The sequence below is a fragment of the Bison bison genome, unplaced genomic scaffold, assembly GCF_000754665.1.
Source record: "Bison bison bison isolate TAMUID 2011002044 unplaced genomic scaffold, Bison_UMD1.0 scf7180017864092, whole genome shotgun sequence".
In the NCBI taxonomy this organism is placed as follows: domain Eukaryota; kingdom Metazoa; phylum Chordata; class Mammalia; order Artiodactyla; family Bovidae; genus Bison; species Bison bison.
In genome coordinates this window covers 1841254-1855981 of record NW_011494664.1, presented here as the reverse complement: position 1 = coordinate 1855981, position 14728 = coordinate 1841254, and the positions used below count along the sequence as shown (strand labels likewise).

Here is a 14728-nt window from a genome sequence, read left to right as displayed (position 1 = left end):
TTCTCCATTCTCTCAATTCTTGGATAGAATCGGTACTATAAGCGATAGCTTATTAGATTTTCTCCTAAATAATGAAAAATAATTTTTAAAAGGCCTAGGACCATGATATAAAATTTCTACATCCAAGTTAAAAATATTTTTATTGAAAAGGAATACTGAATTATCTAGGAATGCTATATTAACAAAAGGTTACACTGCTCTCTATTTCTCCTGTACCATACATTTTAAAAGCTATTCTCAAAACCAGTTCCAATGATAAGAATCCACAGGCTAATTTAGAGGCTGTCTACGTTATAGTAACCGATGTTAAGTATTCTTACACCCTATAGATGAGAAAAGGGAACTGTAGATCAGATATTCTAAGGTGTATACTTTAAAACATTTACTTAATACTGCTTAAAAATAAAAAGCAACATGACTATACTCAGTAACATCTGAAAGTTACCATGCTTTTAAACAAATTAGGATTTTAGCTGTTTTCAAAAATAATACTTTTTAAATCATACAAACTGAAGTACATACCTTGTGCTTCCCTTGGAGATTCATTGCAAGGCATAAGTTACATTTCAAACAGTGGAAAAAATCTTCCTTTGGACCAATCCTAAAAAATAATGTGAAAACAAAAGATTATATATGTTTTTATTACATATTTACTCATTATATTTAAGTTCAGATTCACTATAAACAAAGTCCAAACCACACTGAAGAATATGAGGTGAATCCCTACTTCTCCAACATCATTCCCCAAATGCAAGCCCTACAAACAGAACGGTATCTTTCTTTCTGAGTATTTTTTTCTTCTATAAAACTGCATACACACACACATACAGACACACACGCTTTGAGTTTTATTTTTTACACAAATGGATTCTTTCTATCTATCCTGCTTTGCAACTTCTTCTTCACTTAACAGTATTCCTTGAAGACTATTCTATGTAAGAACATACAGAACCACTTTATTCTTCTTCAAAGTTACATAATATTAGATAATATGGATATATCTTAATTTTTTAATATTCTTTTACTGATAAAACTTACTATCTTTAGCTAATGAGATGACACAATAAATAACTCTTACAGACATCAGTCAACTACATATTGAGGACTTTTCACAAAATTCCTAGAAGTGGAACTGTAGGGTCACAGGGCAGTGCATCATCAGTTCTGATACTGCCAAACTGACCTCCAAAGACAGTACTAATTTATACTACCCCAGTGTGTAACAGCACCATGTTCCCACACCCTAGCCAATACTGGTTACCTATATGACAAATAAAAACATCACTTTTAATTTGAATTTCTCAAATGATACACAGAGTATATTTTACTCTTTATGAGCCACCTGGACTTCTCTTGTGGCTTGTCTGTCCACGTGCTCAGTTCATTTTTCTTAATAAGGCATTTGTCTTTTATAATTTTAAAGAAGCTCTTTAACTCAAATATATACTTGATTTACAATATTATATCAGTTTCAAGTATGTAGCATAGTGATTAGTATTTTTATACATTATACTCCATTTAAAATTACTGCAAAATGGCTGTTTCCCTGTGCTGCACCACCCGGAAGCACAACTTCACTATAGTCAGTCCTGTCCGATTCTATGACTCCGTGGACTACAGCCCACCAGGCTCCTCTGCCCAAGGGATTTTCCAGGCAAAAATACTGGAGAGGGTTGCCATTTCCTACTCCGAGGATCGTCCCCACCCAGGGATCGAACCCACGTCTCTCGTCTCTCACATCTCCTGCACTGGCAAGCGGACTATTTACCACTTAGCACCACCTGGGGAGAAGGCAATGGCACCCCACTCCAGTACTCTTGCCTGGAAAATCCATGGAGAGGAGCCTGGTGGGCTGCAGTCCATGGGGTCGCTAAGAGTCGGACACGACTGAGCAACCCACTTTCACTTTTTACTTTCATGCACTGGAGAAGGAAATGGCAACCTACTCCAGTGTTCTTGCCTGGAGAATCCCAGGGACGGGGGAGCCTGGTGGGCTGCCGTCTATGGGGTTGCACAGAGTCAGACACGACTGAAGCAACTTAGCAGCAGCAGCAGCAGCAGCAGCAGCAGCAGCAGCAGCACCACCACCACCACCACCACCACCACCACCTGGGAAGCACAATATATTCTTGCAGCTTCCCTTACCTCTATATCTTGCCCTCTCTGCGTCTCTCTCCACTAGTATCCACTAGTTTGTTTTCTATAACTAAGTCTGTTTCTGTTTTGTTATATATATTTACTATTTTTTTTAAAAGATCCCACGTGTAAGTGATAATATACAGCATTTGGCTCTGTGACTTCCTTCACTAATACTCTTTAGGTCCACCCACAATACTGCAAATGGCAGAATTTCATTCTTCACTATGCTGAGCAATATTCCAGAGTGTGTGTGAGAGAGAAGACAGTATGTGTGTGTACACATCTCCTTTATCTGTTGGTGAACACTTGCGTCGCTTCCATATATTGGCTACTGTAAATGATGCTATTATAAACTCTTGAGCAAATGTACCTTTTTGAATTAGTGTTTTCACTTTTTTTGGATATGTACGCAAGAGTGGGGGCGTCCCAGGTGGTGCAGGAGTTAAGAATCTGCCTGCCAATGCAGGAGACACAAGAGACTCGGGATCAGGAAGATCCCCTGGAAAAGGAAATGGCAACCCATCCTGCCTGGAAAATCCCATGGACAGAGAAGCCTGGCAGGCTAGAATCCATGGGGCTGCAAAGAGTCGAACAAGACTGAGCACGCAAGTGCACACACACAAATAGCACCCCGAGAATGGAACTACACACGGCATCATATGGTACTTCTACTTTTAGTGTTCTGAGGAACCTAATTAAAGGAGTTCTTTACATATCCTGGCTTCCCTGGTGGCTCAGATGGTAAAGAATCCATGCAGGAGACCTGGCTTTGATCCCTGGGTCAGGAAAATCCCCTAGAGGAGGGCATGGCAACCCACTCCAGTATTCTTGCCTGGAGAATCCCATGGACACAGGAGCCTGGTGGGCTACAGTCCATGGGGTCACAGAGAGTCAGACACAACTGAGAGCAACACTTTTATACATCCTGGATATTAATCTTTTTCAGTTGTATACATTAAAATTACTTTTTTGGTATGTCAACTATATTTTTTATATCTTTTATCATACATTCAATTCCTAGGTAATAAAAAGACATGATATTTCAATTTATGGCTTATGCGTCTCTTTTTTATTATTAATCTTTTTATTTTTTGAAGGATAATTGCTTTATAGAATTTTGTTGTTTTCTGTCAAACCTCAACATGAATCAGCCATAGGTATACATATGTCCCTTCCCTTTTGAACCTCCCTCCCATTTCCTTCCCCATCCCACCACTCTAGGTTGATACAGAGCCCCTATTTGAGTTTCCTTTGCCATATAGCAAATTCCCATTGGCTATCTATTTTACATATGGTAATTAAGTTTTCATGTTATTCTTTCCATACATCTCACCCTCTCCTCCCCTTTCCCCATGTCCGTAAGTCTACTCTCTGTTTCTCCACTGTTGCCCTGTAAATAAATTGTTCATTACCATTTTTCTAGATTCTATATATATGCATTAGAATATGGTATTTATCTTTCTCTTTCTGACTCACTTCACTCTGTGTAATAGGTTCTAGGTTCATCCACCTCATTAAGATTCAAATGCGTTCCCTTTATGGCTGAGTAATATTCCATTGTGCGTATGTACCACAACTTCCTTATCCATGCATCTGTCGATGAACATCTAGGTTGCTCCCATGTTCTAGCTATTGTAAATAGTGCTGCAATGAACAACGGGATACATATATCTTTTTCAATTTTGGTTTCTTCAGGGTATGCCTCTTATTTTGAAAAAACTTTTGAAACCCATTGGTCATATACATACTCTCCTATATACTTCTAATACTATGGCTTATGATTTGATTTGATATGATATGGTTATATTTTTATTTCATCCATTTGAAATCCACTATGTGAGACTATGTAAAGGTGAGACTGCTAGTTGTCCCCAACTTTCTCTTATCCTCTTCCTGCACAATATTAGCTGGGCACAGGGCTGTACTGAATAAAAACTACTTCCCAACTTCCCTGGAAGTGTGAACAGAAGAGACAAATGAAAATTCTGTTTTGTGCCCCTCGGAGAAAAGGGCGTACCTTCCCTTCACCTATTTCCCCCTTTCCACTGACAAGAATATGAGTTCTTTTAAATTGTGTAGACAAGGAAGTATCTTATAGATAGCAGGGCAAAAATAAGAGAAACCTGGGCTTCTGTTTAAACACATGGTTCAGACTTTTCCCTGAGAAACATAAATGTCTATTTTGAGCCAGCTGTTATTTAGCATTTCTGTTACAACATGCTAAAACCATATTCTAATGAATACATAGAATTTTAGTAATCAATTTTTTGTTTCCCGAATGGATTATCAGTTATCTTAGTACCTGTTCTCCTGATCTGAAATGCCATTTTTGCTATAAATTCGTACGTTAAATATGTGAATGTGTTTGTGCGCACACACACGCACACACACACAATTTTTCCCTTTATTTATTTGTCTATTCCTATACAAAGAATATGGAGAAGGCAATGACACCCCACTCCAGTACTCTTGTCTGGAAAATCCCATGGACGGAGGAGCCTGGTAGGCTGCAGTCCATGGGGTCACTAAGAGTCGGATACGACTGAACGACTTCACTTTCACTTTTCACTTTCACGCATTGGAGAAGGAAATGGCAACACACTCCAGTGTTCTTGCCTAGAGAATCCCATGGACGGGGGAGCCTGGTGGGCTGCCATCTCTGGGGTCGCACAGAGTCAGATATGACTGAAGCAACTTAGCAGCAGCATACAAAGAATATACCATTTAAATTACTCTCACTTTGTCATGTTTTGGTTATGTGGAAAGGCAATCCCCTTGTTGTTCTTCCTTTTCAAAATCTGCTCATCTCTGTATATTTTCTTTTTCAGATGAAATTTACAATCAGTCTGTCCAATTCCACAGGTAAAACCCTGCAGGAGACTTCCACTACTGCCCAAAACAGAATAAGAGACAAGAGACTGGATCTACCCTCTTACCTAAAACTACTACCACACAACCCAAACAAAATATATGAAACAAGTTTCACTGAACATCAAGCAATGAAAGACAGTAACCTGCAGGATACAGGAAACAAATTGAGTGAGCCCTAAAACTACCCTAGTTTATTGCCTAGAGCACTTTCAGGCAGTAGGACAAGTTGGAGGAACAAAAGCAGAGCCAGAAAGATTTGCTGATCGAAAAGATGAGCTGAGAGTCCAAGGAACTCAAGATTGGTGCAGCTCACAGGATAGAGTATCAGAGAGGACAGAGCTGCACAGGGGAGCCCCTCAAGTATTTAGCAGGATACACATCAGCTCATGCATGTGAAGAAACCCCCCAAGGCCAGAGAGAGAACCATTCAAGAGAACTAGAAGGAACAGTGTCCAGCAGTCAGATACGGTATCAGTGTTTGCTCCCTTTGGCCAGACGGGAAAACCTTAGAATTCATGGGGTAATGGGCTGAGTACTCAGGAAGGTATTGCCTCAGTGGTGAGGAATAATTACTCCTGGAATAAGCACACCTCCAGATTCATCTAACAAGTTATAAAAGCAAGTCCAGAAGTACCAAACTGTTCAAAGTAACTTAACTATATCCCAAAATAAAGCTCAAGAAGATTTGCAGGAATATGAAAAGTTCCCAATAAGGTAAAAATCACAATGTCTGGTATCCAACAATGACCAGTCACCCAAAGGCAGGAAAACCAACTAAAAAAATAATTGAACAATCAAAATCAATCCAAACTGACACAGAGGTTAGAATTAGCAGAGAAGAACATGAAACCAATTATTATTACTACATTTCACATGTTCAAAGAGTTAATACAGATGTAAAAAATTAAAAAAAGACCCAAGTCAAATTTCTAGACATAAAAACTAGAAAAGGGGGTTTGCTTATGATTGTCACATCTTTTGGTATATTTGTTATCCTTCCTTAAAAACACCTTTAGGGACCTCCCTGGTGATGCAGTGGTTAAGACTCCAGGCTTCCAACACACGGGGCACAGGTTCAATCCCTGGTCAAGGAGCTAAGATCTCACCTGGCACAGCCAAAAAACAAAACACTACATAGAAATGGAAAGTGATTTAAAATTCTCCAATAGAAACAAGGAAAAGGACTGACATAGGACACTTGGAGCTCCAACACTGGTAACATTCTAATTCTTAAAAACAGTGGTTTGATATATTAGTATACTTTACAACATACATTTGTTACATATATGCTTCTGGACAGAACACTTCAGGATTTTTAGAAAGAAAAAAATTCCTATATACCAACATGTCAACAATAGCTTGTCAGTGCAGGCTGGACCGAAGACTATTTTATTTTCATTCTTTCTACTTTCCTGTATCATCCAATTCTTAAGCCTATACTGATTTTATCAAAACTTTTGATAATTTTTTAAACTAATTTTCAAAAAGGAAAAATCTACCCTAATTTTCTACCTTAGCTTCCTACAAGCCACTTCATATAAAAGCATAATTTCTACCCCAAATTTAAAATTTAAATAGCCACACAATTGTTGATGGGCTAGTTAAATGATGAAGGCATGAAGAAACTTTTAGGGCAATGGAAATTTTTTTTTTAACCTTGATTTGTGATGATAGTAACATAGTAGATATATTTGTCAAAAGTTACTGAACTGAACATTTAAAATTGATGCATCCCATAAGATGTAAATTCTGAATGCCCTCTGTCCATGGAATTCTTCAGGCAAGAATACTGGTGTGGGTAATAGCCATTCCCTGACATAATTATATTCCAATAAGGTGATTTTAAAAACTATTATTGTTAAGATATATTAGAAATAATTTTAAAAGAACATTTTTACATACAGTACCTACAAATTCCACAGTTTTCACAATGATACTGTTTCTTGTCTTTGTCAAACAGATGGCATACACTGCAATAATATTCTCCAAACAATGTGCTACATTCCTCACAAGTCTGTTGTGCCTAAAAAACAAAAAGGAACTAAAAATATACAATTTACCAAAACATTTTGAATTACTAATTTAAATGTCCAGATTTTTTCTTCATGTACTTGTGTTTTTTTTTTTGACACTGAAATACATTTTATTAATAAAGAACGTTGAGATAAGCACACCAACTTAAATACAAAAATGTTTTTAAACTCGACAGTCATTACACTAAAACAAATCTGACAATCTTATTCCCAGTTATTATAGTTTACAGAACATTTAATTAATATTTCCTCTATTTATTCCTCCTCTCCATCCCATTGCATGGCTCACACCTCTCTGTCTGTTAAACTGGCGACCACGGATCTTTACATGTTTTCCTACATTTAAACCCAAGACACTGCATACTTTAAGAGCTATTGCAATACTCGATTAAATTTTCAAAACCACCTTAGTACAAGTTTAAAAAAAAAAATAGAAATATGTAATAAAATCTTACATGCTGAATTTTTTCACAGTTTATGCACTGCACTTCCTTTACTTTAAAGCGATCTAGCTGATGATCTTCATTGTTATCATGACACAATCGGCAAGTATAAAGCTTGTCACAGCAAGGTGCCTAATCCCCAGGTGAGGGGGAAAAAAAAAAGGTATAAGAAGCAAGACAAGGCAAGTTTGAAAAAATGCAAAAAGAAATTTCTTTCCTTCTCCTCCTCCTGGAACAAGGTCAAAGATTACAACCAATGGATCATTTGGTAAACTGATAACTACACTTAACATTTCACTGTTTTCCCATCAACATCTGGGTCTCTATCAAGTTGAACACAACCCTGCAGTTCAAAACAAGAATTATGAAAGATGGCTGTCCCTAAACTGAAAAGTTAATCCCACAATACCCTAAACTCATTCTCAGCATTAAGTAGCAGGCAGGCAATTTCTACTTAAGACATTTCAGACAAATTCCTTTACCAACTTTAACACTGAAGCATTAAATACTATAATGATTATATTTTAGTCCACTTAAGTTTACCACACATCAATTCTGTGTCTTAAAGTTTGGAGAACACAATAAACGTAAAAGGCAGTCCTTGTTTTCAAGACTGGCAAAGACTGCCAGTTGTCCAAGGCAAGAAAACCGACTCTCTCCTTCTTCCTGGACACATGATTGCCCAGCTACGCTACTGTTTCCTTGCTGTTACTTCTGGTCAAATGACTTTAAGTTCTTAGCAACAGAATACGCACAGAATAAAATCAGTGCCTCTCCTGGGCCTGTTTATTAAGAAGCTAGACATGCCTCTTCCCCCATGCTCCCTTCTCCCTTTCCACCAGATGAAACCTGGGCAGCAACCCAGTTGACTATATGCCCTAAAACATGGTTAACAACACAACAGAGAAAATTTGTCCAAGGAGTGGTCATGTGAAACAGCCTCATTATCAAACTAGATCATTCATTCACCTTGAATTGTGAGGTGAGGAGAAATAAACTTTTTATTCTTTAACTCACATTACTACTGGGTCTTTTTGTTACAGCAACTTAGCTTTACCCTAACTAGTACCTCAAAAAGTCTCTAGGCCAGTAAGCTAACCTTATATTATACTTTCCAGTACATTGTGAACTTTAAGATCCACTCATTCCTGAAGACTTCCTATGTCATGACTACCATAACATAGTTCATTCCTTCCGCTTACGTTTTCTGCCTGGCAGACTTAGGCCTACTCACGCTAAAATGAAGCTGGCAAGCTATAAAACTTATTTGAGATGAAAGTGTATTCCGAATCTCCACTCGCTTACCCGCCTTCTATTATTTCATCACACACCTGAAAGTGATCCTGGGAAAAGCCAGCACAGGCCCGGGGCTACCTCTGTCTACTTCCAGCACCAAAAGACTAAATAAATGAACCCCCTGATAGGCAAGGCCAGGTTTTTGCCAAGCAAGAACTTCGCTTGCAAACTACAACACAAAGGTGGGGCCAGTGCTCGCCTTGACAAAACACGCTCTTTACGGCAAGAAGCCAGTCACAGGTAAAGTTATCCTGACAATAGCTTAGCCCTACAACAAACTTAAGCCCAAGCTTCACCTCCCGGCCCACTCCTACCCAGCCCGGCGGAAGCTCTTAAGAACCCAGTGAAATCGTCACCTTCAAGAGACATCCCCTGTCGTAATGCTCGCAGCCCCGCCGCCTTTGGGCTTGCCCGCGGGCGCCATCTTCCAGCGCCGAGAAAGCCATCGCCTCCACCTCCCCTCAAACTCCACGACCCCTTCCCCCAGGCCAAAAGCTACGCTCAGAGAAGGAGCGCCGCTCTAGCCCACCCCGTCCCGGCGGCAGCAGCCTCCGGAGCCAAGATGGCGGCAGGGCACGTGACCCGGGGCAGCCGGATTTCCGGCGCCCGGGACCACGGGGCGGAAGCGAAAGGAGGCGCAGTCTCCGTTGTCGTCGTTAGTCGCTTCCTTCACCGCTAACGGTAATAATTCTTAGGTTGTCTCCCCTTTTTCCCCCATCGCTACCCGCCCACAGCCTGGGCGCGGTTCGGGGCGAGGAGGACTGCAGCGGCGCGGAGACGTCCGGTGGCCCCTGGAAGGGCCGCTCTCCGGCCGCAGCGACACCTGTGACAGGGCGACCCCCCCCCTCCCGGCAGCTGCCGTAGCCTCGAGAAAGGGGCGGAGCTCTTGGCCTGGCCTCCCGGCTGGGAGCGAATCCTAGCGCGCGCGCGGCGACGGCCGAGTAGCCAGGCGCTCGTCAGCGACCCTAATGCCTTTTTGTCCCTTTCTTCATTACTTCCTCATCATTCCTTCAGTAGTATATTAACATTTACTATGTGCCAGTCACCAGCTACGCCATGGAAACGAAAGTGACCAAAAACGGTTCTGGGAACTCAGACTGGTGAAGGAGAAAGAGAGTCCACAGACACCCTGAAATAAATGTAGGTTTACAGCTTGAAGAAGTGCTAGGAAGGGGAAGTGTGTGTTCCAAGAGAGCTAGTACTAGAGGGAATCTGACTTAATCGGGTGTCAAGGAAGGTTTCCCTGAGGAAGAAACGCTTGAGCTGAGAGCTCAGAATGAGCAATCTAGGAGGCATCAGTGTGCCAGGATCTGGTGACAGAGGGAACACATGCCTGTAAGAAGTAGTGGGAGGGAAATGTACCCACCCCCCCTGAAACTGACATAAGGCTTAGCTGAATATGACCTGCCTTGTTAAAGAGTCAAACCCCTAGAAAATTTTATGAGCAGAGCTGCGGGTTTTGAAAGAAAATATTTGCCTTTGGCTTTCTAACCTCATGTAATGTTACGTGGAACGTACTGGGAAAGGTAAATATGTACGCCTTAGCTTTGAGGTTACTGACGCTTGCCCCCTTAATTTTCTTTCAGTTCTCGTGTGAGTTGCTGAAACCATGGTGAAATGTTGCTCGGCCGTTGGATGTGCCTCTCGCTGTTTACCAAATTCCAAGTTAAAAGGACTGACATTTCACGTGTAAGAGTCTGCTGTAGTTAAGCCAAGTACTTTTTGACTGTTAAAAGAAGCAAAAGACAGGTCTACTTAAATCTTCATTTTGCAGCCACTTGCTTTACCCCTGAGCTATACCCCCTAGATCTTTGATTTTGAACTTTAGGTCTCAACTTCTTTTTTAATAACCTTTTTAATTGAATTTGAAGTGACAATAATAACTTTACATTTTTATAATTAGTTCAGAAGCTTAAGATACCTGCAAAGGTATCACAAATTAACAAAAATATCATCAAACCTTTTTGCTAATATTACTATTTTGCATTTTAACATACCTTCAAAGAAATTGTGTTGTTTACATGTAGTTTACAATCCAAATCAAGAATCTCTGCCAGATATATTCTGTCCTTTAAAAATAAATCAGGCTTATGTTTATGTTGATGTTTAAAAATAGATCAAGCTTATGTTACAGAGAAAAGGGTATAAATTACAACTTCAGACCAAGTTTAGCTGTACTGCAGATAAATCACTTCAGTTCAGTTCAGTCGCTGAGTCATGTCCGACTCTCTTCGACCCCATGAACCGCAGCACACCAGGCCTCCCCCAGCTCCCGGAGTTTACTCAAACTCATGTCCATCGAGTCAGTGATGCCATCCAGCCATCTCATCCTCTGTAGTCCCCTTCTCCTACTTGCCACCGATCCCTCCCAGCATCAGAGGCTTTTCCAATGAGTCAACTCTTCGCATGAGGTGGCCAAAGTATTGGAGTTTCAGTTTTAGCATCAGTCCTTCCAATGAACACCCAGGACTGATCTCCTTCAGAATGGACTGGTTGGATCTCCTTGCAGTCCAAGGGACTCTCAAGAGTCTTCTCCAACATCACAGTTCAAAAGCATCGATTCTTAGGTGCTCAGCTTTCTTCACAGTCCAACTCTTACATCCATACATGACCTCTGGAAAAACCTTGACTAGACGGACCTTTGTTGGCAAAGTAATGTCTCTGCTTTTCAATATGCTATCTAGATTGGTCATAACTTTCCTTTCAAGAAGTAAGCATCTTTTAATTTCATGGCTGAAATCACCATCTGCAGTGATTTTGGAGCCCAAAAAAATAAAGTCTGACACTGTTTCCCCATCTATTTCCCATGAAGTGATGGGACCAGATGCCATGATCTTTGTTTTCTGAATGTTGAGCTTTAAGCCAACTTTTTCACTCTCCTCTTTCATCTTTCATTAAGAGGCTTTTTAGTTCCTCTTCACTTTCTGCCATAAGGGTGGTGTCATCTGCATATCTGAGGTTATTGATATTTCTCCCGGCAATCTTGATTCCAGCTTGTGCTTCTTCCAGCCCAGCGTTTCTCATGATGTACTCTGCATGTAAGTTAAATAAACAGGGTGACAATATACAACCTTGATGTACTCCTTTTCCTATTTGGAACCAGTCTGTTGTTCCGTGTCCAGTTCTAACTGTTGCTTCCTGACCTGCATACAGGTTTCTCAAGAGCCAGGTCAGGTGCTCTGGTATTCCCATCTCTTTCAGAATCTTCTACAGTTTATTGTGATCCACACAGTCAAAGGCTTTGGCATAATCAATAAAGCAGAAATAGATGTTTTTCTGAACTCCCTTGCTTTTTCCATGATCCAGCGGATGTTGGCAATTTGATATCTGGTTCCTCTGCCTTTTCTTTTTTTTGCATATAGACATTGTATTTATTTTTTTATTTTTTTTTTAAATTTAAATGTATTTATTTTAATTAGAGGCTAGTTACTTTACAATATGGTATTGGTTTTGCCATACATCAACATGAATCCACCACGGATGTACACGTGTTCCCAATCCTGAACCCCCCTCCCACCTCCCTTCCCATACCATCCCTCTGGGTCATCCCAGTGCACCAGCCCCAAGCATCCTGTATCCTGCATTGAACCTGGACTGGCGATTCGTTTCTTTTATGATATTATACATGTTTCAATGCCATTCTCCCAAATTATCCCACCCTCGCCCTCTCCCACAGAGTCCAAAAGACTGTGCTATACATCTGTGGCTCTTTTGCTGTGTCACATACAGGGTTATCATTACCATCTTTCTAAATTCCATATATATGTGTTAGTATACTGTATTGGTGTTTTTCTTTCTGGCTTACTTCACTCTGTATAATAGGCTCCAGTTTCATCCACCTCATTAGAACTGATTCAAATGTATTCTTTTTAATGGCTGAGTAATACTCCATTGTGTATATGTACAACAGCTTTCTTAGCCATTCATCTGCTGATGGATATCTAGGTTGCTACCATGTCCTGGCCATTATAAACAGTGCTGCGATGAACATTTGGGTACACGTGTCTCTTTCAATTCTGGTTTCCTCAGTGTGTATGCCCAGCAGTGGGATTGCTGGGTCGTATGGTGGTTCTATTTCCAGTTTTATAAGAAATCTCCACACTGTTCTCCATAGTGGCTGTACTAGTTTGCATTCCCACCAGCGGTGTAAGAGGATTCCCTTTTCTTCACATCCTCTCCAGCATTTATTGCTTGTAGACTTTTGGATCGCAGCCATTCTGACTGGCGTGAAATGGTACCTCATTGTGGTTTTGATTTGCATTTCTCTGATAATGAGTGATGTTGAGCATCTTTTCATGTGTTTGTTAGCCATCTGTATGTCTTCTTTGGAGAAATGTCTATTTAGTTCTTTGGCCCATTTTTTGATTGGGTCATTTATTTTTCTGGAATTGAGCTGCAGGAGTTGCTTGTATATTTTTGAAATTAGTTGTTTGTCAGTTGCTTCATTTGCTATTATTTTCTCCCATTCTGAAGGCTGTCTTTTCACCTTGCTTATAGTTTCTTTTGTTGTGCAGAAGCTTTTAATTTAAATTAGATCCCATTTATTTATTTTTGCTTTTATTTCCAATATTCTGGGAGGTGGGTCATAGAGGATCCTGCTGTGATTTATGTCAAGAGTGTTTTGCCTATGTTCTCCTTTAGGAGTTTTATAGTTTCTGGTCTGACGTTTAGATCTTTAATCCATTTTGAGTTTATTTTTGTGTATGCTGTTAGAAAGTCTTCTAGTTTCATTCTTTTATACTGAAGTGGTTGACCAGTTTTCCCAGCACCACTTGTTAAAGAGATTGTCTTTTCTCCATTGTATATTATTGTCTCCTTTGTCAAAGATAAGGTGTCCTTGGGTGCGTGGGTTTATCTCTGGGCTTTCTATTTTGTTCCATTGATCTATATTTCTGTCTTTGTTCTAGTACCATACTCTCTTGATGACTGTGGCTTTGTAGTAGAGCCTGAAGTCAGGCAGGTTGATTCCTCCAGTTCCATTCTTCTTTCTCAAGATTGCTTTGGCTGTTCGAAGTTTTTTGTATTTCCATACAAGTTGTGAAATTATTTGTTCTAGCTCTGTGAAAAATACCGTTGGTAGCTTGATAGGGATTGCATTGAATCTATAGATTACTTTGAGTAGTATACTCATTTTCACTATATTGATTCTTCCGATCCATGAACATGGTATATTTCTTCATCTATTAGTGTCCTCTTTGATTTCTTTCATCAGTGTTTTATAGTTTTCTATATATAGGTCTTTAGTTTCTTTAGGTAGATATATTCCTAAGTATTTTATTCTTTTTGTTGCAATGGTGAGTGGGATTGTTTCCTTAATTTCTCTTTCTGTTTTCTCATTATTAGTGTATAGGAATGCAAGGGATTTCTGTGTGTTAATTTTGTATCCTGCAACATTACTATATTCATTGATTAGCTCTAGTAATTTTCTGGTGGAGTCTTTAGGGTTTTCTATTGTAGAGGATCATGTCATCTGCAAACAGTGAGAGTTTTACTTCTTCTTTTCCAATCTGGATTCCTTTTATTTCTTTTTCTGCTCTTACTTCTGTGGCCAAAACTTCCAAAACTATGTTGAATAGTAGTGGTGAAAGTGGGCACCCTTGCCTTGTTCCTGACTTTAGGGGAAATGCTTTCAATTTTTCACCATTGAGGATAATGTTTGCTGTGGGTTTGTCATGTATATCTTTTATTATGTTGAGGTATGTTCCTTCTATTCCTGCTTTATGGGGTGTTTTTATCATAAATGGATGTTGAATTTTGTCAAAGGCTTTCTCTGCATCTATTGAGATAATCACATGGCTTTTATTTTTCAATTTGTTAATGTGGTATATTACATTGATTGATTTGCAGATATTGAAGAATCCTTGCATCCCTGGGATAAAGCCCACTTGGTCATGGTGTATGATCTTTTAATGTGTTGTTGGATTCTGACTGCTAGAATTTGTTAAG

General features: G+C 39.7%; 2 protein-coding genes across 4 annotated transcripts in view; one reads left to right on the top strand and one right to left on the bottom strand.

Moving 5' to 3' along the window:
• Positions 1–268: 268 nt before the first annotated feature.
• RCHY1 (ring finger and CHY zinc finger domain containing 1, E3 ubiquitin protein ligase) lies at positions 269–9636 on the bottom strand. Its single transcript, XM_010838164.1, has 4 exons — positions 9139–9636; positions 7499–7618; positions 6918–7033; positions 269–601 (listed from the first exon to the last, which is right to left on the bottom strand). The coding sequence occupies exons 1-4, from the start codon at positions 9226–9228 to the stop codon at positions 496–498; spliced, it is 432 nt and encodes a 143-aa protein (XP_010836466.1). The 5' UTR covers positions 9229–9636; the 3' UTR covers positions 269–495.
• The window catches only part of THAP6 (THAP domain containing 6), a 27708-nt gene continuing 22367 nt past the window's right edge, over positions 9388–14728 (top strand). For 2 of the 3 annotated variants that reach the window (XM_010838167.1, XM_010838165.1), the window contains exons 1-2: positions 9388–9463; positions 10369–10471. In XM_010838167.1, coding sequence (XP_010836469.1) covers positions 10392–10471 — 80 coding nt within the window. In that variant the 5' untranslated portion in view covers positions 9388–9463; positions 10369–10391. Of the gene's footprint in view, positions 9464–9689; positions 9923–10368; positions 10472–14728 lie in introns of those variants that run through there. The other variant, XM_010838166.1, reaches the window with a different exon arrangement.

What these genes read in the sequence shown, in the direction of transcription:
- RCHY1 (XM_010838164.1), bottom strand. Translation starts at nt 9,228, where the DNA reads ATGGCTTTCTCGGCGCTGGAAGATGGCGCCCGCGGGCAAGCCCAAAGG. An exon ending in ACAGGGGATGTCTCTTGAAG is followed by an intron (nt 7,619 to 9,138) that starts GTGACGATTTCA and finishes CCTGGGGATTAG; the next exon opens with GCACCTTGCTGTGACAAGCT. An exon ending in GAAAACTGTGGAATTTGTAG is followed by an intron (nt 602 to 6,917) that starts GTACTGTATGTA and finishes ATTATTTTTTAG; the next exon opens with GATTGGTCCAAAGGAAGATT.